The sequence below is a fragment of the Mustela erminea genome, chromosome 8, assembly GCF_009829155.1.
Source record: "Mustela erminea isolate mMusErm1 chromosome 8, mMusErm1.Pri, whole genome shotgun sequence".
NCBI lineage: Eukaryota > Metazoa > Chordata > Mammalia > Carnivora > Mustelidae > Mustela > Mustela erminea.
The window spans coordinates 37,833,932-37,858,154 of record NC_045621.1 but is presented as its reverse complement, the minus strand read 5'-3'; the positions used below and the strand labels follow the sequence as shown (position 1 = coordinate 37,858,154).

At 40.7% G+C, this 24,223-nt stretch overlaps 2 protein-coding genes across 18 annotated transcripts in view; one reads left to right on the top strand and one right to left on the bottom strand.

Annotated features, from left to right (window-relative positions):
* The window catches only part of FBXO36 (F-box protein 36), a 93,834-nt gene extending 87,352 nt beyond the window's left edge, over positions 1-6,482 (bottom strand). Inside the window, exon 1 of the mRNA XM_032355083.1 lies at positions 6,146-6,482. Coding sequence (XP_032210974.1) covers positions 6,146-6,241 — 96 coding nt within the window. The 5' untranslated portion in view covers positions 6,242-6,482. The remainder of the gene's footprint in view (positions 1-6,145) is intronic.
* The window catches only part of TRIP12 (thyroid hormone receptor interactor 12), a 147,421-nt gene continuing 128,778 nt past the window's right edge, over positions 5,581-24,223 (top strand). For 7 of the 17 annotated variants that reach the window (XM_032355077.1, XM_032355076.1, XM_032355075.1 and 4 more), the window contains exon 1: positions 6,722-6,881. The gene's annotated coding sequence lies outside the window, so the exon portion shown is untranslated. Of the gene's footprint in view, positions 5,601-5,849; positions 5,871-6,720; positions 6,882-6,989; positions 7,195-7,386; positions 7,487-24,223 lie in introns of those variants that run through there. The other 10 variants (XM_032355081.1, XM_032355080.1, XM_032355078.1 and 7 more) reach the window with 7 other exon arrangements.

The window sequence follows — 24,223 nt, the reverse complement described above, 5'->3', positions numbered from 1 at the left end:
AAATTAAGTGCCTTGCCCCAGGTCAAGAGCTTGCAGACTAGCAGGAGGAACAAAAGAATCCATGACTCAGTGACCCCCAATTCAGTGCTCTACTGCCCCATATAATTAGGAGACAAATATGTGTCAGTGCAGGGTGAGACCAAATGAACTGCCCAGATTGAGGAGGTGCTCTCAGATGCTGAATGAATGATTTACCTGAGAAAAGATGATATTGGAGCTCTGTCAAGCTGTCATGGAATTTTGAAATGAGGGTTTAGGAGCCACTTGACAACTGGGTTATAATATGGTAGAGCACTGAATATTGTCATTTTCAAGATTTTAACCCCTTATTTGTATTTTTATTCCTCTCTCCTGGAAAGTGCCACATGTCACTTTGAAAAATTAAAGGGAATTTAAATTTCTGATCAAAAGCAATTTCACAGCTGGAATTATGTGCATCCCGGAGTAGCACAGGTTAGGAATCATTTTTCTGAAGTGTGTCAGATCTGAGGAATAGAAGGATAATGTAGTAGGCAGAAACACCTGGCAGAACCTGTAGGGCAGGGAAGGGTGTTCACTGTGGGTACTGCTAAGAGCGGGAGGGAAAACCAAAACACTCCTGAGGAGGGCCAGGGGAGGGCTGGGCTGAAGCTGAAAGCTCTAAGAGCAAAGAAGGGAAAAGCTTATATTTAACAGCAGAGGGAAAAATGAGGGACTTTCGGAGACAAAGAGCCAGCCCCCAAACGAGGATAAGTCAACCGTAAATAACAGGGAAGAGGAAAATAAGCGAATGCAAACATTCCACTGAATTCTGGACATTCTGTGCAGAAACATTTTGGTTGTGGATGGTGACCATTGGGCACAATGGGCGAAACAGATTGCAGAAACATTCAGTCCATTAGTGGGAGACAGTCCCTTAGGGACAAGGAAAGAGTAATCAGAAACAAAAAAGGAATGTGTGTTTTACTCTCCTTTGCTTTCTCTTCTCTATGCCAGTGACTCTTGTGGACCTTATGTGGGGTAGAGTAGAGCATGATTTAGGGGTTCCTGGGTCCCGTGGGGAAATACTATCACGATCTCAATTTGACTGCACCCCATCTGCCTTCTAAAATGTGCAACCTGGTGTCTAGTTAATATAATTTTTTAAAATATTTTTTTAAAAAGATTTTATTTATTTGACAGACAGAGATCACAAGTAGGCAGAGAGGCAGGCAGGGAGAGAGGAAGCAGGCTCCCTGCGGAGCAGAGAGCCAGATGAGGGGCTGAATCCCAGGACCCTGGGATCATGACCTGAGCCGAAGGCAGAGGCTTTAACCCACTGAGCCACCCAGGCGCCCCGAGTTAATATAATTTTAATTTACTTGAGAAGTTCTGTTCCTTAATGGCTCCTTAGTACTATCTCACCCCCAACAAAGCAACAGAAGACAATCTTTTACTTTCTCAAAAGTAAGTATTACCTACATTAAAAAAGTAAAAAGCAAAAGACCCCATAAAATCAGGAATTTCTAGACATTAAAATCTCGTAAGTAATCATCAATCCATTTGCACTCTCTGAATTTGTTGAATTAGAACCACCCCCACCCCCCAGTCAGTAGTCTCTGGTGACAGTTATTAATGCTGCCCATCATGTGATGGGAGGTGGCTCAGAGGTGATACCGGTGCAACAGATTCAAGTTCAAGTACAGAGCAGGCCAACTTCTCAGAATAAGTGCTATCCGCTCACATTTTCATTTTCAATTTTTATTGCTTTTCTCTGATTATAAAAATAAATGTTCACTGTAGAAAAACTTGGAGCTTTCAAAAATATATAATGCAGGGGCGCCTGGGTGGCTCAGTGGGTAGCCTCTGCCTTTGGCTCAGGTCATGATCCCAGGGTACTGGGATTGAGCCCCACATTGGGCTCTCCGCTCAGCAGGGAGTCTGCTTCCCTTCCTCTTTCTCTGCCAGTCTCTTTGCCTACCTGTGATCTCTGTCTGTCAAATAAATAAATAAAATCTTAAAAAAATATATATATAATATATATATATAATGTAATATATATATATATATATAATGCAGAAAGAGAAAGCAATCCAAAATTCCAACCCTCAGAGTGAAGAGCTTCAACTGTTTTCCTCTGACATTTATTTAAATTTCATTAACATTTATTCAAAACAAAATACAACTCTTGTGGTGGTCGTTTTTTTAAAACGGGATCATCATGGTAATGTTTAACCCAGAAACTTACTCTTCTTGCTTAAGATCTGTTCTACTAAAGAGATCCATCACATTGTTGTTAAAAGGATGTATAGTATTCGTTGGTATGAATGATTCAGTCTAACGAAATTTCCACTAATGGAAGTATGTTTTTACAATTATTTCACTCTGGTGAACTTCCTGCTCACATATCCTAGTACATAGGTGAAAGCATTTTTGTGTATGAAATCCTAGAAATGGACTTGCAGGGTCAAAGGGCGCATGTATTAACATTTTTATTAGGCTGTGCTTGAATCTTAAAATCTTTAAAATTGCTGTGCAGTTTGAAACAGTTATCGGCCGGATTCTTTGTTGCAAAGCCTAAACATCAGCCACTAAGTCTAATTCCTTTTTCAGAAGTCTTTGGAGAGGACAGTTTCCTGTCACAGGCTGCCATGCGACCTCACATGTTTTCTGTCAGAGCTACAACTCTAAAGCACATCAAAAATATTTGTTATTTTTGAGGAGTGAGCTTTTGGAATTTCTTTTCTTTCTTCCTTCTTTTTCTTTCCAGATGACATTAGCTTTAGGTATCTTTTTGGAGTTTTTAGTAGGCTTAAGTAAAATAGGTAAATTAAGGTAATCTATTACTCATTCTTCCTCCTTTCATTCGCTGGACGGACTATCACATGTTGGTACTCTTGGGAAGACTGCCTAACACAGGTGCAAGAGGCCACTATCTGTCAATTCTCACCATACAGTTACTGTTTCTAGTAGTTTTCCATCGTTTGTCACATTAAACTTAAGTCACCAGGGGTGACCATCTTAATTAAGCAATACTTCCACTTCAAGAGAACGAAGAAGACAGAGTTTCAAGAGTAAAAGACTGGTCATTGTACCCTCCTGAGCCTCCTACTCTAAAGTGATTTTTTTCCCCCCTCTGGACTCAGATTTTAAATCATCTGTGCTATCCATTAACTTGGCTATGAACTTCCTTTGTTCTTGAAAAGCCATTTCAGTGTTTATATAAATCAAATCACTAAGTATATTCTCTCACCTAGATTACATGCTCCACAAGAGGAGGGATTTTGTTTGGTTTACTGATGTTTTCTCAGCATCCAGAACAGTACCTGGCCATAAAAGGTGCTTAATACAGATTTGTGGAATGAAAGATGAATTCTTTGAAGCCAGAAATCTTGTATTTTGCATCTCCATAGTAAATGCCAACTTGCTGATTAAATTAAGGAAAGGATCTTCATTCAGGAATACAATTTAAGATTTTCTTAGAAGCAGAGTGTGGAGTATCCTTTGCCTAAATAATATTCAAGGTTCTTTCCAGTTCTAACTTACTATGAATCTCGCAGTTTTCAAAGAATTAGAATCCAATATAAGAAAATATATATACTACTAAAACTAGAGTGAAAATAATTGCATAAATCTTTGATTTAGAAAGCAGTGCAGTGATTTTTCTAAGCCTTCAGATCATTATAAAGATCAAATGTGAGAAACTATATTGACCATAAATTATATTCTGTAAGTGCCTCTCTAGGGAAAAAACAAAAAATCATGGTATCAAGTTGTTAACTGGGAATGCCTCTATAAGCATAAAAATATGTATTTACTGTTACTGTATAAATAAGAAGGCAAAAAAAAAATTTATGTAGAACATCTATATTCTGGACTATACCAACAGTGGTATGACCCTAATGAGAGATATCTGCCTTTACATCCATGTGAAATGTGCAGTTATTTCAATTTAAAGCCAATAAAAATAAAAGCAGTGAGAAAGAATAAAAAAGAGAATCAGAGGGACAGAAAGATCCATCTAAATCTGGGGCCTATTTCGAATAATATACAACATTTTTGGAAATGAAGAAAGAGAGAGGAAAAACTTTAGAAAGTCACTTCAGAAAAAGTCCATCTTATAAAACTCATTTTAATTCTAGTGTTTTAGTACTTATTTATGTCAGACCACCTCTTAGTGGATGTTTGGTTTCCTGTGCTGAGCCTCAGAAAAATTGTCTTGTGGTCAGAAAATAGCATATTCTCAAGACAGTTGACTGAAAAGACCGTTTTTTTTGGCTTACTATTTTTTACAACCAATTTTACTTTAAAAAGAGAGTGAATTAATCAGATTTGAGATGAACATGCACTGGTTGAACTGTAGTGGATATATTCTGCCTGCTTAAAAAAGAAAATGAATCAGCTTGAAAATGATTTTATATAGAAGCAATTGACATGAAGAATAGGGCCTCAAATGAAAGTCAGTTTTTGATCTGAGAAAGAGAGAAAGAAAGAAATAAAAGAGAAGAAAGAAGATGAAAAAAAAAAAAGAAAAGAAAAAAGAAAAAAGGAGAGAGAGAAAGCTGTAAGAATACTTGGATGGGGGAGGGGCGTTTCATAAAACACAGTGGTTAGAAGAAGGCGAGTGCCCAAGTTAGACTAACAGAGCAAAGTCTGAACATCAACAACAGAAGCATTCTTGGGGAAAACTAATGGCCAGGAACACTCTATAGTTAATTTACTAAAACAAAAATCTAAACAAGTATTCATTCGTTGAGGCTTAGGACATGATAGTACACATGACAGTACACTTGTAATAACGTACTTTCAAGAAAAAGAAATCCTCAAAAAAAATTTTTTTAAGAGACAAATTATGGAAAACACTGTAAACAGAACATTTTAACTTAGGTGAGGTAGATGGAAATAGAAAACAAAGTATGAATATGGTAAGGTGTTATTGCTTTCAATCATTAATGTTAGAAAGTGAAAAACTGTAGGATCATACATCTTAAGACGAATGGAAAATGGTTCTAAAAATGTACCAAACAAAAAAAGAATTTCAGCGTTTATGAAATTCCAATTAAATGTGTAAAAATCCCCCCGCCAAAATGTTCAATTAAATATCTAAGTTTGACAGGTTATCAAGCTTTTATTATAGATATACTTGCAATATTTATAAATATCAGGTTTAAAAATACATATATTATTTTTAAAAGATGCTTTTGAAGCTATTAAAAAAGCATTCTTTGCCTACTTAAGGGCTCACGGGAAAACTGATGCCATATTCAATAGCTACACCAAAACAAATATATACAAAATTCTAAATTTCATTTTATAGAAATACCATCTGTTAAAGTACAAGGTGCTTTATCTCAGAGACAGGCTTAAGCTCAGCCAGGAATCAGAAAATGTGTTCCGAGGGGAGGCCCAGTTCAACCTGATCATTTCATGAGCACAATAAATCAACCAAAAAGCCCACCTTAAATAGCTAAAGCAGTCATAAAAATAGGCTGATGGTTACTTTACTCCAGCGATAACATAATCCTCGGTCTTATTGTTGTGGAGCAGATGTCATTATGGGTGGGGCTGACGCGCAGAGCAGCTGAAACATTTTTGTACCACCCCCCGCACACTTTCAATGGGATAGAAGGGGCTCCAAAAAGGTAAGGGGAAAGCTCTCAGCGATCAATTCCTACTAGAGATAAAGAAGTTTTGATGTGGTCGTGGTACCGGAAAGACCACAATGAGATTTTAAAAATCCCCCATGATTAGCTCCTACCCTGGAAAAGAGATCTTCCCTTTCTCCCCTCCCCTGCCGGCTCCTCCTTGGGACACTTGGCTGAGTCTTTCTTTCTCTCCTTCCCACGCTGAGGTGAGGTTGCACGCCAGCCAGGGACGCCTGTTTTTCTCTTCGCGCGGAGGGAACTCTGCGGGTAGGAGCCCCGGGTGGCAAGAAGGGAGAGGGCGGCGATGTGGGAAGGCAAAGAAAGCTCGCCAGGGACGAGCCGGGCTGGGGTTGGGAAAAGAGACGCGGGCCACAGAGGAGCCGTCCGAGGAGGCCCAGGTGACGAGGGAAATCTTCCCGGCTCGGAGCTGGGACCGGACGCTTCCGGCGGGCCACAGTCGCTCTCGGCCTCGCGCGGCTCGCTTTCCGCGCTCCACCCGGGCGGCAGGGTGTTAGAGAGGGTAAACCGCGCCTCGCACTTGCCTGGGACCGGGTGACCAATAACTGGTAATAGTCTTTGCTCGGCGCTGGGCCTTGTCCTACAATTTCGAACAGAGTCTCCGGCAGCCACGACGCCATCTTGGGACGCCACCGCCGTCGCTAAGACAACCAGGAAGGGGCGGGGCTTGATTGGGGTCATGGGGCCAAAGCCCTAGTTTAAATCGAACCCCGCTTTTGAACTAGCGGGGGGTTTCTGCCTTGGGGTGGTCGACCTCTCTCCCAAGAGTCAGAGGGAACTCTGGTCCGTGAAATTTCAAACCTCAGGTCCCTGGTGACCCGAAAGGGAATTAGTTCCTGCTACCATGGAGGGGAGGGGGTGACCCCGGCGGAGGGATACCGAGCACAGTCCCACATTCCCCTTCCTGGTCCCTCGAAGGGATCGGGAGGAGATCTCAGGCCGCTGGGAGAGTCGCTCCGGGCGGTGGGGGAGGGAGGGGCGATGTGATGGGCCGCGAGTAAGCAGCGGGGCCTTTCCCGCGGACGAGCTCGTCAGTCTAAGCCGGCGGGCAAAATAGTTCCCGAAGGGTGTTGGAACGGGCGGGGAGGGAGGCGGCGCGGGCGGAGGCGCACGCCGGCCGCGGTGCTGCGGCTCAGCTGATAATTGAAGGGACCCGAGGAGCCGCCGCCGCCGCCGCCGCCGCCGGGGGGGGTGGGGGGAGCGAGTGGAAGTTACTGCCGCGCCACCGAGTCCGGACCGGAGACTTTGGGGCCCAACTAGGTAATTGGGGCTCAGTTCCGAGCGGCCGGGCCAGGCTTGGGGGAGGGCGTTGTGCTGAGGGGTTGGGGGGGGTGGCAAGGGGGGTGGGGAGGAGCTGGAACAGAAAGTCCTAGGAAGCCCGGTTGTGTCATCGCCGCGATTCGGCCCCCGCTCGGCCTGCTCCCGGCGGCAGCGGCGGGGCCGCGGAAGGACCGGGCCGGGGGTTGACGGGCGAGGCGCTCGAGGGAGACCGGGGCCGGGCGGGAGCGGGGGGGTGTTCGCTGGGTCCCCCCTCTGGCCCCCCGCGATGAGGAGGGCCCTTCACGGAACCGGGGTAAGGCGTGCGGGTCTTGGGGAGCCCTGTGGGGGCCGGGGGGGCCGGAAGTGGGCTTTGGAGCTTGGAGGGCGTCTAGGAAGCGAGAAAGTGGGGGGCCGGAAGTGCAGGTGGGGGGTGTGAAGACGGCAAGGGTTCCCCGGAAATGGGACGGGGGGCCCGGAAACCGGGAGAGGGGAGGCTCCAGGGCCGGGGACGGCCCGGAAATGGAAACTAGGGAGCAGCTCGAGTGACAACAGTTGTGGGAAGCGAGGGTCAGAGGAGGGAGAGGCCGGAGTGACTTTAGACCGCAGTAAGGGGTTTCCTGCCAAGGGGGGAGGGTTGTGGGCGGGCGAGGCCGGAGACAGGGGTCTGCGCTGGGCAGTTTCTTCAGCCGTGGGAAGTTGAGATTGAGTGAGGATGACGACGAGACGGGCGTGCAGGGGGGCTGGAAAAGAGGCCGAGAAACTTGACTGAGAGGAGCAGAGCATGCTTCTGAATAGATCAGAGTGGAAATCGGGGGTGGGGGTCCAGGACTTGGGAGGGAGGTGGACCAGTTGTCACTCCAATCGTATTAGCATTCAAAGCGAGTCAGGCGATTAATTTATTTATATGTGGATTACATAAAACCTATTATATCGTTTGTCCATTCAGTTCACCCTCTCTTCATCCTCCTCCATGGTGAGTGGGTTTCTAGTTCAGAAACAAGTTAAGGAGAGTTCAAATAACGAAGGCTGGAAAAATCCCAAATCCTGTCCTTCGTGGCGCTTCCTTCCTTAGAGTAACAAGAATCCTTAATTTGCTACAGGGAAAAGAATTAATAAAGATTTAAAAACACATGCACATCGGGAGGAAATAACTTAACACATTTGAACTGCTGGGGGGACCTTGTGTGGTAAGAAGGAACGGAAGGGGTTGCTCATGAACCCTTAAGACACGTTCGTCTTTGATAACGCCGTTGTACTTTGGGGACGTTTAGCTTAAGCGTCGTGTCTGGCGGTGGGTAGAGTTTAATTCTTTCGTTAGTTAATTGAAGGAGGGACTGTGTCAGTGAGTAAACGTTCGTGTGTGAGGGGTTCAGGGGTATGTTTCTTAGTGCAGTGAATGTGTTCTGAGTGGACGTCTAACTGCTCCCCTGCTGTCTTCCTTTCCTAGTCGGCCTTTCCCGGATCTTGCCTGGGCTGCCAGATCACCCGATCCCCGGGCTTTACTCCGTTTTGTAGGCCCTTTAGTGCTGTATTCAACTTTCTATTCCTCTCCAGTCTCTCTGTAGATATTTCTGGTATTTCATTTTTTAAAGACCCAGAAAGTTGAGGCTGAGGATCTCCTCTCTAAAAGCAAAACAAAACAAAAAATACGGGGTAGAAAGTTGAAAGAGCTATTGAGTGGGGCAAAAAACCGACGCTTGGAACAAAGGTCCTAGTTGTTGGGGAAAAAGGCAAGAGGCCTATATGTGAGGCCTGTGTGTGGTGTGTTTGTGTGTCGCATTTACTCGGGGGTGGAGGAGGTTGGGGGGGCGGTTAAGGTTGAGGAATGGCATCATCAGGTTAGAGAGTCAGTTGCATGCAGATAGTTTTATTAAGGTTTATTTTCATTATGCAAAGAGATCAATACTAAGTGTGAATTTTGAAGTAAATTTTGAAGTAAATTTCTTTTGAAACAGTCCTGCTCCATTTTCAGGCCCAGAAACATTAATGAATTAGTGTGGCTTTTACACATCATTGTGAGATTGTTTGGGGAGTTTTTATTTCATTTATTTTACACTTAAGAGAGCATATTAATATGGTTGGAGTTTGTGGGTTTTGTCTACATCTGCTTTTCTGTGAATGTGCCAGTATCCATAAGGATTTAAGAATTGCCATATAATTAATGTAGAATACAAATAACGTTATCATCATTTCTATTGGATTCCCAGTTTTTAGAGAGTTTGAGGGGTTTGTAAGTCTGCTGAGCTCACGGTTATTGTTTAGTTTGTGTCAGTGAACAGGCCTTTTGTTTCAGTTTTTCATTTCCTTTCTAAAAGTTTTAGAATTTGGCAGTTAGAGTTCCAGAAGCTGCTAAGCTAAAATAATTTTTTTTAAAAATTAAGGGGATGCTAAACCAGTATAAAATCAGTGTTTTCACTGAGCAAAGTAAATTTGAATATTTACCTTTCCATTCTAACTTTTAAGATTACTGTATTTATGTTATCTAGATAAGATTTTATGATTCTTTTTAAGCACCTCATTCCAGCAAAGAGACAAACAATGGCTTGGGAATTCACACACTGCCAGTTAGTGGCTGTGTGACCTTGAGCTATTCACTTAACCTATCTGGTCTCCAGTATTTTTTTTTTTTTTAAGTATTTGTTTTTTGATTTTCATTAGAGAGCTCCAGCATGAATAGAGGGGAGGATCAGAAGGAGAAGTAGATTGCCCTGCAGAGCAGGGAGCCCTTATGCAGGGTTCCATCCTAGGACCTCAGGATCAAGACCTGAAACTTAACTGAAGGCCGACTGAGCCACCCAGGTGCCCCTGGACTCCAGTTATTTTATTTGTGAAATAGGGATGGGTAACCACTGTTTTACCTCACTGGGTAATTTTTGAGACCCAGTGGATATAATGGTTGTGAAAAACTACGAGCTGCTAAATAAGTATAATACATTATTAGTTTTAGAAAATTATGTTAGCTGTTTTGAGGTCACTGAAAACACAGAGCTTCTCAGCAGTGGTAGTGATGGAGGGGTGACCTTGATGTGAGGTAGGTTGCAGATACGAAGTTACAGCAACTTATATTTTGAAACTATTAAATCGGTAGTGGAACTTGGGCCAAATTTCTTGTTTATTATTATTTTTTGCATCAGCATGGTAGATATTTTTTCACTATACCTCCTACTGAATAAATACGTTAATCATACTTAGAGATTTTCTTTACATTTTATTGTTGATGACATGTACCTGTTCTGGTCTGTGGCTCTTAAAAAATTGACTTTCCACCATTAAGAGAAAATATTGCCAAATCTTGATCTGTTTTCTTTACAGGATTTAGGGGAATTAAAAAAAAATTATTTTTTTTTTTCTTTTAAGTGGGTGGGTGAGGATCTTTCTGAGCAAATAGGATACCACCAGTTGCCCCTTTATTTTTCCATTTGCTGAGGTACTTCAGCAGACTCAAGTTGAAAAAGCAACCTGTTTGTTGCTTTTTCTCTTCACTCACATTCTTTCTACTGCCAGTAACATGCACTTTTTCTTTATTTAAACCATTTCGGTTCACTTCAACTGGCCCCTTCATATCACTTCCTCAAAAATTTATACCCCATGACCTTTACTTTTTATTTCTTGGTTATCTAAATAAGCTCCATTTTGGGATTAGAGTGCTAAATTTGTTGACATATGTTGCTTTTGTTTCCTCGACTGGATTATAGTCAAGGATTATTTGTATCATTACTGTGTTTTGCATGAAGGTGCACACATATGCCTAATTGAAAGTAATACCCATTTTTCCTTCCCACTCCAAACCAGTAATGTTAGCCTAGTCTTGCTGACTGTGCAACCAGTCTTCCCACTTGGAAAGTTTCTTAGCCTCAACAGATTTCCTTAGGATGCTATTTGGTTTTGTGATCACAGCCTCTTGTATTTCTGACTGCTGTGACATCGAGTGCCTGGAAAGGGTAGAAGAGTAAGAAAGTTGATATTATACAATAAATAGAATCGATAGATTGTTATATAATCCTGCTTGTAGTTCTTAACATGTAATGTTAGCCTTACATTTGTCTGTTTTCTTGTAGTGCCTTTGTATAGTTCATAATGATTTCTTGAAGTCCTAAACCTCTAGCAGTTCTCTGTAATCGCTACCTGGTCTGCTGCATGACTCGAACACACAGTAGGTGCTCATTGTTACAGTAAATGATAAATATACTGATGCTGAACCAGTCTCTTGATTTTAAAGTAAAATTTAACTTGGCCAGTGTCCTGGATTTTTTTAACAATACAGTTTTTTAAATCTAATACCCTAATTTACTAATTTTAGGTTATGGGCAAGAAAAGTTGTTTCCTAGGCTGAGGTAAGTCTCTTAAGAGTACTCTGAGGCCTTTCAGATTTTGGTTGTGATTGTTACAGTTTCATTAAACTGGGTAGGCCAGAAGAAAAAGGAACTTGTCCATTATTCAGACCTACCTGTTTCATCTTGAGCACGCAGAAGCTTTTGGTAAACTTCTGCAGCTCTACTAGGAGTGGGAGAAAAAAAATCTGCTTGCCACTCTCTCTGTCCTTTCATTAGAGAACAGCATTCACTGTTCATGCAAACACCTGATTGGAAGGTTGAAGACTTGGGTAGTTGTCTTGACTGCCTTTTCTGTCTTTGTGACCTTGGGCGAATAGTTGAACCTCTGTGAGTTTTAAGTGCCTAATGGAAGTGTGGTTTTTGCCATCTAGCCTAGGTTTGTCATTTGTATGCTAGACACTGTATTTAGGAGATTAGGCTAGGTAGATTGGAACACAGGGCCCTTCCCCACTGGTTCATTGCAGCATTGACCGTTGCCTCATTTGTTAACATCCTTCTACCTAGAATACTTCTGTTATATGTAGACGTGAAAGGCTTTGAGGATAGATAGTGTTCCTTAATTGATGTTCCTTAATTGAAGTCTGTCTTCCCCTTTTTTTAAGTCCCTCTAGCAGTGTCTGGCCTGCATTAAGGAATCTGAATGTTTATTAAAGGAACAAGTTTTGTGAGAATAAAATACTGCTGTAAGTGAAAATAATTTGTAACAGTTTAACGTCTTACTTATTTTGACAAACTTTTTGAATCATAGTTGATGCTAAAAATTTTGTGTTTTCTTTTTAATCTATTGTATATATTTTAGGACTATGAGTTACTTTGTCATGTATAAAAAAATGAGGACAAGCCTTTTCATAGTCTTTACTCATCCTTAATTTACGTATAATAGTTGATCATTTAAATTCTACACTGAGGCCCTAAATATATTTTGATACGATGGGATGCATGTATTTGTTAAGTATGCAGTTGAGTTTTATACAGCATTTTTGTTTAGTTTCTTTGTTTCTTTTTTAGAAAGGATATATTTATTTCTGTAAATAAAATGTTATTACTCATATGTGGATTTTGAAGATTATTTGTTAGCTGAAGCGTCTATCAGCAAGTCTTCAAGACTTAAAGTTACAGAATTTCAATGTGTATTTTAATCAACTTGTTGGCTGTCATAACCAATGAGTTCTACCCTGACTTCAAAACTCCTACTCGGGGTGCCTGGGTGGCTCAGTGGGTTAAAGCCTCTGCCTTCGGCTCAGGTCATGATCCCAGGGTCCTGGGATCGAGCCCCGCATTGGGCTCTCTGCTCCGGGGAGAGCCTGCTTCCTCCTCTCTCTCTGCCTGCCTCTCTGCCTACTTCAGATCTCTCTCTGTCAAATAAATAAAATCTTTAAAAAAAAAAAAAAACTCCTACTCATTCCACCCGTGGGCAGCATTCTTGAATAAATAGATGTACCTTGTGCTGTATCTTCTTGAGGTCAAATTAACTGAGTTTGAAGTCCTTATAGTGGTAAACATCTGTGATGCCCTGGAAACCCAAAATGAGTTTTTACAGATAACTGCCAGTCTGAAATTCACTCAATGTTGAGTTGTAATTTAAGCTGCTTTGTGTCCTTAGAGAGCAGGTTCATGGAGATCATATGGAGGGCCTCTCTCCCCCCACCCCCACCCCCTTTTTTTTAGTCTTTCTGAAAACCTAGTGCTTGTAGTTGCCTTGTAAATAGTAAATACATGAACGTGCTGTAATGTCTGCTGTGTCCCAGTATGTTGTAATCTTGTCTGTTTTTGCACCGTTGGCTGCGTGCATTCCGATTGAGCTGCTTGGTCCTCTCTGAACACACTTCAGGAACTTCAGCTTCCTTGCTTGGACTTTGATGAGTTGGCCTGGATCGACAGCCTTCTGCATATTGCGTCTCTTGTAGCTACAGATACACACTTCACTTTTTTCCAGAACCTCCTGTAAGAGTTTTACTCCTCACTTCTTCCATGACATCTTAGTAGTTTTAGTTAACTGCTTTCACCATCTGTCTTACATAATTAGTCACTTACTTCTTCTTAACTAGATCTTTGGCTTCTTGGCGATAAAGCTCTCATTTCTTCCATCGCCATGGTGGCTGGCACAAGCTCCTGACCGGCATTGTACATGGCGGTGACAGTTTATTTTGGTGACACATTGAGGAACTATATTGTGAAATAATAGTAGCACCATTTTCCATAGTTTCTGTCAGCTTGCTTATTTTCATTTCTTAGGGTTTGGTAGCTGAGTGTAGGATGCTAGAATATAAATTTTTCAGAATTAGGCTCATGAACATCCCCTTTGAGGGATTGTTAAGGCGCTACACTATTTTACTAACTTTTTACCTTAGGTTTAGCATTTGGGAATTATGTTTACTACCAGGTAAAAACATATTTATCAGTACATATTTATCTAGTAGTTACTGTGTGCTAGGTCTCTGCTGGAAGGAATACAGAAGGTTCTTGTCCTGAGTTCCATGGTTTCATTTAGTTGAAAATCACTTACCTTGTTGAACTTACTTGATAACTACATATGGTATGGTGTTTAGCATAGAGAAGTATCTTGTAGCTATGGTAAAGCAGGTTTTCTACATATAGAAAAGAAGATAGAAGAATCTCAATTAAGAAACTGATAAATTAGGGCACGAAATTTGGCTTTACTGAATAAACTGTTGGAAGTGCCTTCATTGTACAAGTATTTCCTCAGCAACTAATGCATGTGCATTTCTGGTTTCATACCTTCTTGAAAAATGCTGAGGAGAAATAGATTCATAAAATGAGATTTCTTGAGTTGAAGAGATGTGGTACTTTACTGTAGATGAGTTCAAACTATAACAGTATAACACAACATTGAACACTGCATATTGTTAAGTATAAAGTTGAGTTTTACAGTGGGTCCTCAGAAGCTTAGAGAGAGGTTCCTAGGTTGAAGTTGACTAGTTTGAGGAAGACTTCATGGAGAGACTTTAAGTCTCTGGACTTGAACTGGCCTTATTTGTTTGTGTAGAGAGAAGGATGGGGAGCTTAAAAAGGTGTAATTGAGGTGAGGGTCTAATGGTCCCATAAACTGACCCTTTGGAGTATAGGGTCCACATCTGTGAAATAGGAAATCAGTCTGAGATGATTGAGGTTTTCAAATGGGAGAAATTAAGAAATTACTTTTAACAAATAGACATGCTGAGTTAGTGTTGATCCATGAATAAGTCGTGACAGCATGAAAAAAGTGGACAGAAGTAATTTGATTTGTAAATGATCTACAAAGAAAAAGTGCTTTCAGATCTTATATAGATATTATCTTTTATGAAATGGCTTCCGTTTCTAGGACTGTGTAAGGGGTTACTGTGGTAAGTTTTGGGGTGAAAGAAGCAATAGAGGTAAAATATCTTGTTAAGTGTCCGTACTTAGTAGTTGGAATACTTCTGTTAAATAAGCAGGAGCTGTCTAAATGACTCCCATTGCTCCTCTGTTCACTCATAGTGTTCTTCCCCTTTAGTGGAAGCTGGCAGTCATTTTGTCTTAACACACTCATCTGTTGTTTATTCAGGTGTTTTTTTTTTTTTTTTTTTTAATTCAGAGTACTGTTGGAAAATTAGTATATAATTTTTTGTGAGTTCCTCAGTAATATCAGCCCTCTTTATAAGGGAAATTTCTGCTAAGCACATAGTACAGTAAAATAGCAAAACGTTTTAAGAATAGTAAATTGTGGCTTAAGTATTACATAATTTTTAAAAAAAGATTTTATTTATTATTTGTGAGAAACCATGAGTGAGAGCACCAGTGGGGTGGGGGTCAGAGAGGCTCCCCGTGGGGTTCAGTCCCAGGACCCTGGGATTGTGACCTGAGCAGAAGGCGGACACTTACCCCCACTGAGCCACCCAGGCACCCCTGCCTACTTAAAAAAAAATTGAGTTATTAATTTTGAGAGAGCTCATGAGTGCAGAATCTCCGGAAGATTCTGGATCCCCAAGAGTCGGGAGTGGCTCTGCACTCCCTACAAGTGGGGCTTGGTTCCACAACCCCAAGATCATGATCAGAGCTGAAGTCGGTTGCTTAACCAACTGAGCCACCCAGGTGTTCCAGTATTTATATATACTTTTAAAAAGTGCAGGTTAATATTCCCTGTTTTTTGTTATTGTTGGTTGGTTGTTTCCCGAGCGGGGGCGGGGGCAGGGGCAGGCAGAGGGAGAGGGGGAATGAGAATTTCAAGCAGAACATGGAGCCTGATGTGTGGGGATCATGACCTGACCCAAAATCAAGAGTTGGACACTTAACCAACTGAGTCACCCAGGTGCCCCAATATTGCCCGTTTAATCAAGTTAAATATCTTAGTAAAATATTTGCCTAGCACTCTGGCTGATGTCATGGTAGATTGTTTGTTATTCCTGTTACTTTTATAAAAGTACACAAAACAGGATTTCAAAATTAGGAAATGAGGTTAGCTGGTGGCTGGCTGAAGGGTAACTAAAGATGCAGAGAATAATGCTTTATTTAGGTGTCTGGTAGCAGTAATATTTAGTTTTCTTACAGCAGCTTTTCTAGAGTATTCTTGTAGACTTTGCTGATTGCAGTTTGAATTCATTTTATCCTTAAGTAGAAACAGAGATGTTAGCAGTTAGTGCAAGATTGATGGTTTAGAGGAAGGCTTAACAGGTGACTTAACACCTGTTAAAGCTGTATAGCACAAAATTTGTGAGGGTTCGTGGACTTTGGAATAAAAACATTTGTAAAGGCTGTGTATTTTACTACTACAAGAGATGAGTGTCCTTTATTTTATTTTATTTTTTTAAAGATTTTATTTATTTGACAGAGAGAGAGGGAGAGAAGCAGGCTCCCTGCTAAGTGGAGAGCCTGATGTGGGACTGCGTTCCAGGACCCTGTGATCATGACCTGAGTTGAAGGCAAATGCTTAACCAACTGAGCTACCCAGGCACCCCGACAAGACTGTCTTTTATTCAAGGCATTGGTACAGCTTCCTAATTTTTCCTTTATTAAACCATGTTTCCTTGTCTTGTGTCCACCTAGGAGAGCGGCCTAGTCTCAGTAGGGAATTAGATTTAAAGACTACCCCGCTCCGTCCCAGACCCACAAGCATTTCTGCCTTTCTCCCAGCAGATGGCAACAATTAGGCTGATTTTTGAGATTTCAGTACTTCTTAGCTTTGTGATCAGACTAGTTTCCTAATTATTTCTCAGCTGTTAATTTATACATCTTGACCTCTAAATACTTTTCTTAGGAAACTAGACTGTTAATTGAAGAGTTCATTCTTTTTTTATTTTACTCTTCACCCGCTCTTTTGAAAAGTTTGCCCTTCCAGTTGCTGCTGTGAGGTAAGACTTGGGGAATTTCAGCCTTTGGTGTGGCTCTGTAAGATAATCTGCTTCTGCCTCTTTGAACCATCTAGTATTACTTTTCAGCTGCCTGTATATTAGGCCAGGCCATTTATTCTCCAGGTACCTTCTCATTATACTAACTATTCCGAAGGGAGTTGCCGAAGAGATAGTTAACTATCATTTGGGATCATCGTTGTGGCACTGGTTTTAAGTGATATGCAATTTATAAGTTCTTGAATTAGCTAAGGAATCAGAAAACTTAATGTTTGCTGGAGTAGCAGCATTTTCTTTTCTGTTGGCTGGACCTTCAGCTTACACATTTACTTCCATTCAGCCTGTGTTAGTTCGTTCTTGTTACTAAAAAAGAAAAATAAAATTCATAATGCACAATTAACTTTTCAGAGTTTACTATATTTAGAGATACTTAGAACTATTTATAAGATGCCTGCTGAGTTTATTAAAATTTTTAATACGACAGTAAAGGATTTGGGAAGTTTTCATATTAAGAGTTTTAAAGTTAGGAATGGCTTAATCTGTGGTTCTCTTAAGGAACATACAGTCAGAGACTTAGTAAAACAATGGTTCTAAAAAACCATTCTGGAATTATGTCTGTTTTATGGTCTGGTATTAGAGTCACAGTCCACTGGAAGGAATTAGGCTGGTTTCAGCAGCTGCTGCATTTTGTTTTAGAGGTGTTGCTTGAACTGCATTAGCAATACTCAGACCTAGAAAAATGCTCCTGTAAGATGTCTGTGCTCTCAGTTTAAGTAGTCTGAAGTGAGCAGTGGATGTAGAATTTGTAAATAAATAATAAGCAAATGTTATGTATTATTATAGATCTTTTTGAATACTCAAAGTCCTAAATCAAGATTTGGGATAAGGAAGATTCATAAGATGTCCTTGGCCTTGAGTTTATAGTCTCATTAGGGAAGGAGATAAAGTTGGAAACAAAAGTAACCATAAAAACTCTTAAACTGAGTTTAAGACATTATTCAGATGTCTTATCAGGTGACTAGGAACAGAGTTGTTAGGAACAGAGAATTACTTAGTTATTTCTCAATATAGTTGTCCACATCCATGTATACTTGATCACATTTAATTCCATATGAATCCTTGTTATCTTTCTGATGTGGCTGTCACTGTGAATATGTGTGATTTAATCTAACAGTGCTGTAGACCAGGCTAGTGGTATGGGAGATAAATGGGATAAGAATAATAAGAAAAGGTTCTTTGAATAATGGCAACAGCAGCCAACCTCTATTGAATCCTTCCCTTGGCTCACTGGTACATAGGTTAGTCTCCACGGGAGGAGGGGTGAGAAATGGAGAGGTAGGTGGGCTGGGGATGGATAGGTAAGTTGGTAAATAGAAGAGAGTGGGCATTCTAGACAGGAAGGTGTAATGAGGGTAGATGAGAGTCTGCTTCAGAAGAGGGTAGAATTTTTCAGTAATCAAGGAGAGTTAATTGTACTGAGTAAATAAATTCTAGATACTGTGTTTATTTTCTGTATTTACTTGAGTTTTTTTTGCCCAAAACTTCCCATAGGGAGAACATACCATATTCTTGCTTTGCTTTGAGTATCTCTGGGTTGTTCATAACCCCAAAGGATATGGGCTTGAAGCCACAAACTCTGATTTAAACAAGATCTTCCCTATGTGATCTTGGGTAAGTCGTTTAAACCTCTGAGGCTTAGTTTTCTTTCGTATAAAATGGGTTGTCATGCGGATCTTGTGTAAATATATATATACTTGAATGGTAGCTGCTGTTTTTATTTATAAATTTATTTATAAATTTAAAAATGTCTGTCTGGATGGTTTAGAGGAAGGCTTATACACTGTCTTCCAGAACTGGGCTCAGTAAACTTTTATAAGGTGTCAAATAGCAAATATTTTTGGCTTTGTGGGTCCTGTAGTCTCTGTTGTAATTACTCAGCTGTTGTGCAGCAAAAGCAGCCATAGCCTTTGTTTTAATAAAACTTTATTTACAAAAGGGAGTGGTGGTCCAGATTTGGCCTGTGTGCCGTAGTTTGCCAACCCCTGCCCCAGAGTATTACTTGCTGCCTTTACTTGGTTCACAGGATTTAGAAATGACATCCATATGTCTTAAAAGATAGCATCATAATGTGTAAGTGATACAGGAATTTGGTATAAGTGGCTAAGAGCAGACTGGGATATAACTTAAACCCTGGTTCTGATACAATTAAATTTGTGACCTTGGGTCAGTCACTTTATTTTGGCTTCGTTTTTGCATCTGTATAACGGGAATGATAGTAATACCTATTTTAGGTTTGTTGTGGGGATTAAACCGGTTACCATGTAAAACTTTGAAACAATGGCTGTTAAAGGGTAAGTGCTCCATGGGTAATTACGGTTAATAACCATTCTTTTTGAGAGAAGGCATTTCCTTTGTTGATAGTCTATCTAAAAAGACAGGTTTGAGAAGGTGGATTCTGTGAGGGGTAGACTTTAAGGAGAAGGGTTGAAGGAGGTCATTTGACAGTACGGGTGGACTCATCAGCAGGATGAATTTGGGTTCCGGTTTCCTGGTTGTTTGATCTTGGGCAAGTTACTAAGGTGTAAAGTATAGAAAAATTGTACTTTATGGGGCGCCTGGGTAGCTCAGTGGGTTAAAGCCTCTGCCTTCAGCTCAGGTCATGATCCCAGGGTCCTAGGATCCAGCCCCCATCGGGCTCTCTGCTCCGCAGCGAGCCTGCTTTCTCCTCTCTCTCTGCCTGCTTGTGATCTCTGTCAAATAAATTAATAAAATCTTTTTTAAAAAATTGTACTTTATAAGATTCTTTTGAGTTTTTCGTGAGAGAGAAGTGCTAAACACCGTGCCTTGTTGTTCCCGGTAAGGTGATCAAATGGTAGTTGCTATATTACACGTTTTTGATTAGGGTGTTGACTTCTAGAAGGAGTTTAATAGTAGCTTTTACTCTATATAAAAGAGCCATATAATAGTTCTTTTTAAATGACTTATTTTCACAGTTGCTATAAATGTATGAAATTATAGTCAACAGTGTGTGAATTTATTGTTTTTCTGATGTCATAATTTAGGTGTTAGTAAATTTTTTTTTTTTTTTAAATATTTTATTTATTTATTTGACAGAGAGAGATCACAGGTAGGTAGAGAGGCAGGCAGAGAGAGAGAGAGAGAGAGGGAAGCAGGCTCCCTGCTGAGCAGAGAGCCCGACGTGGGACTCGATCCCAGGACCCTGAGATCATGACCTGAGCCGAAGGCAGCGGTTTAACCCACTGAGCCACCCAGGTGCCCCAGGTGTTAGTAAATTTAATGGACAATTAAAATGACACTTTAAAGATTAAAAGTAAAAATACTCCCTGACCTGGACTCACATTAAGTGTTTTGAAAAGTTTTTTTTGAGAAAGTATCTATATTTGATCCAGGTTCAAATGTTCTGTCATTGCTAATGATAGCCTTTTGACTACTACTATTAGTTTCAATAAAATGTATGATATGGTTCAAGTGATAAAACTTCAGACTTATAAAAATATAGTTATAGTAGTATAAAGAATATCCCATATTCCCTTTAACTAGTTCTAAGGTCAAGTTTTTTTTTTTTTTTTTTTAAATAATCATTAGAGGATAAATCTTTTCTCTTCTAGAAGTTTTCTTAGGGGCACTTTTGTGGCTCCAGAGGTTAACTGTCTGCCTTTGGCTCAGGTCATGATCCCAGAGTCCTGAGATGGAGGTGTTGGGCTCTCTGCTAAGTGGTGAGCCTGCTTCTCCCTCCCTCTCTGCCTGCGGCTCCCCTTGCTTGTGCTCTTTCTCTCCCTCCCTCTCTCTCAAATAAAATCTAAAAAAAAAAAAAGAAAAAATTACTCAATAAAAAGCTTAAAAACACCTTTTTTTAAAAAAGAAGGAATACATGTAAAATCTTCTGAAAAAAGGTCAGTGCAGTGAAAACATTTTTTTTTCATTTGGGTCTTTACCAGTCATTATACATGTTGACTTTTCAGAGGATTGCGAATGTGTTTTGTGCCTGACTCTAGGCCATCATTAGTGAACATTATTGGCAGTTGGACACTCTGAAATGGCCTGCTTTTTAAAGGACTTAATTTGCTTTGTATAGTGAGTGAGCCTTGCCCTTTTCCTTACTGGTTGGTGGTCCTGTATGTTTAGCACTCTGTGTGTCCCACCTTGCTTCCCCGAGCTTTTAAGGTGTTGAGTTGCAAAACTACTTGCTAGAAGGCTTGTACCCCATGGCTTTAAGAAAGTGATAATTCTGGTAGCTTAAAGATACTTTAAAAAGTATATTCTCAGCACTTTCTGCTTAGGTTGAGGGGATCAATAAGGCCTTTAAAAAAAGATCCTTTAAACCTCCTGTATCTGAAAATAGTAAAATAAGTGAGAGCCTTATTCTGCAACAAGTGAGGGCCTGTTGTGTGCCTGGCAGACATGTACAAAACCTTTGGCCCTTAACTTTCAACATGCAATCTCTTTTCTCTCCTAAATGATCTCTGCCTTTGCCTGCCATTCCTTAGTGATGACTACTATCTGTACTTTTGCCTACTTGAAGAGTCTTAGGTAAGTGGACTTAAACATTTAAAAAGAAAGCCAAAAAAATGTTAAAGTATAGTTTTGGATTCATAAAAAAAAAAAAGGTACAGAGATGGTTACCCTATACTCCTCACCCAGCTTCCGTTTTGTTAGATTTTTTTTTTTTTAAAGGATTTTATTTATTTATTTGACAGAGATCACAAGTAGGCAGAGAGGAAGGCAGAGAGAGAGAGAGAGAGAGAAAGGAAGGAGGAATCAGGCTCCATGCCTAGCAGAGAGCCGGATGCTGGGCTCAATTCCAGGACCCTGGGATCAGGACCTGAGCCGGAGGCAGAGGCTTTAATCCACGGAGCCACCCAGGTGCCCCCGTTTTGTTAAGATCTTAACGTTAGTAAATTCTTGACTCAGCTAATGAACTAGGATTGATACATTATTACTCCCTATACATTATTTGGATTTCCTTAGTTTTCTTCACCTTTTGGCTTCTGTTCCAGGATCTCATCCAGGATGCCACATTACATTTAGTGAGCAACTTTTAATTTTTGAGGCATTTATTTCTGATTAGGAAGTACAGACTGAGTGATAGTTAAAACTTGAATAAATAAAAACAGAGAAAGTTAAGAACCGATCCATAATTTCTTTACCTGACAAATCTCTTTACCTGACAGTATAGACATTTTTGTTCTTTCTTCTAGCTTTTGTTTTAATAAAAATGGGTCCATACCATGTTTTTTTTTTAAATAAATATTTTATTTATTTATATGACAGAGATCACAAGTAGGCAGAGAGGCAGGCAGAGAGAAAGGAGAAAGCAGGCTCCCCGCAGCCTGATGTGGGGCTGGATCCCAGGACCCTGGGATCATGACCTGAGCTGAAGGCCAAGGGTTTAACCCACTGAGCCACCCAGGCACCCCCATACTATGTTTTTCCCAGTACTATTGTATGATGAACATTTTCCTATTTTGTTATTCTTTATTGTTTGCTTTATATTTATCATAATTTATTCAGCCTTTCTAATTCTTGTCAGATTTAAAAAGACCTGTTGTTAATAATGCTTCAAGGAACAGCTTTGTGTCTAAAGCCAAATTTTAATTTATTATGTTATTTTTTATTTTTTTAGAGAGTGCACATGTGGGCTAGCGGGGTGCGAGGGACAGAGAGAATCCTAGGCAGGCCCCATGTTCAGCGAGGAGCCATCTCAGGGCTTAGACCCTGAGACCACAGCCCAAGATGAAATCAAGAGTTGGACGCCTAATTGGCTTAGCCACCAGGTGCCCCTAAAGCCAAGTTTTTAAATGAGGGGTCTCTGTCTCTTTTGTATGAACTTGGAAAGCGTTCTTGTGTGTGTAAGAGAGAGGTGTGTGTACTCCTAGCATTTGGTGGAAGAATTAGAATGCTCCATAGGACTCCTCTCTGTTCTGGCTCTTGCCCACCTCTCTGACATTCTCTCTTATTTTATCTTTTAGTAGCTCCCCCTGTTGCCGAAAATGCTCTTCTAGATCTTACATGTCTCCTCATCGGTGAGGTCTTGGCTCAGTTGTTACCCTCAAAAGATGCCTTTCCTGGCTACCTTATCCATAATAATTCCTTTTTCTGATAGGAACATTTTGCTTGCGAATAATAGAAAACTTGACTAACTGGACCTAAAACAGATCAGGGTTTCCTTTTCCTCATACAACGTGGTTCAGGTACACAGTGGTTCCAGCAAGGATTGCACTCTGTTTCTGCTCTGCTGCTCTCAGCAAGTGGTTCTTCAAGATGACCAGCTAGTTCTGTCATGGCTTGAGGTAATTGAGACCATCACATTTGAGGTAGGAAGGCGGGGAAGATGGGGCCTTTTTTTTTTTTTTTTAAATAAGCTCTGTGCCCAGGGTGGCATTTGAATTCCTAACCCCCAGATCAAGAGTTGCGTGCTCTACCAACTAAGCCCGCAGGGCACCCCACAAGCCTTTTTTTTTTTTTAAATTCAGAAAGCGAAAATATTCCTGAAGGATGCTCAGCATACCTCTTATTTGCTAGAGCTAGGGCCTACCTGTCGCGAAAATAAGAGTAATGGTGGTGGGGTATGAACATAGGTTTAAACCTCTGGCTTTTAAATTCTTTTGATGTTCAGTCCATGATTAGAAATGCCCTACTTTGCTTCACCAGTGTATATGTAGAAATGTGTATGTAACAGAAGTAAATGTCAGACACTATTTAAGCATTAGGCATGCTGTTTTCTATTTCATCTAAAATTTCTGGTTATGACCTTTTAAGTCTGAGAATTTTTAACCTTTTCTGTGGTGTGGACCCTTTTACAGTCTTAAGCTGTGGACCCCTCAAAATAATTCTAAATTATTAAAATAATTGTATAAGACAAAACCCCCAGAATATCAAATGTTGAGATCTAGTTTTTAAACTACTAAATTAGTATGTTGTAATTTAGTAATACATTTCTTTATTAGCACTTTCAATAACATGCTCTAGCAGCTGTTCAAAGCAGTGATGGGTGTAAATGATATTTTGAGGTATCCGCAACAATTGTAATGTGATAGGATAATATCTGTGATTTCTCTTGGTGCAAAGCCAAAGGTACTGCCAATAATGCTGTGGTTTGTTGCCTATTCAGGATAGAAGGAAATGTTAAATTTCAATTAGAGGTTAGTGAAATTATTTTTTTCAATCTAAGTTCATGAACTCCTGATTATGAACCCCTGGTCTAAAATTGATTTCAAGCCTCTACTCTTACAGTTTGAGGATAAATACTGGCTTTGGCCCAATCATGACTCATCCCTTAGGGCCAGGGAGTAGCACCTTCCTCAGGGGTGAAGGGATTTGTACCTCCTATGTGGCAGGATTCTTTTAGCATGGAAGAGTGTGGGATAGATGGAAATTAGGTAGGGAATGTTATATTCTACGTTCTCCTGTCTGTAGTGTCCCCCCCCACCCCCCGCCTCTGCTTAATTCTCTCTACCGACTGCTTAATTGTCCTCCCAATACTATCCAGTGTTACTGTTGTCTACCCCCACCAGTGGCAGGTAAATACCATTGGGGAGAGGCTGCCCCTTTGTTAAGTAATTGAGTAGCTGAGTAAGACCTGACCCTGCCATATCCCAACTAGTAAGTCTTGGCCTTGGTGTCCCCTCATCTCCCCGCCCCGCCCCCCCAAAAAAACCACAGC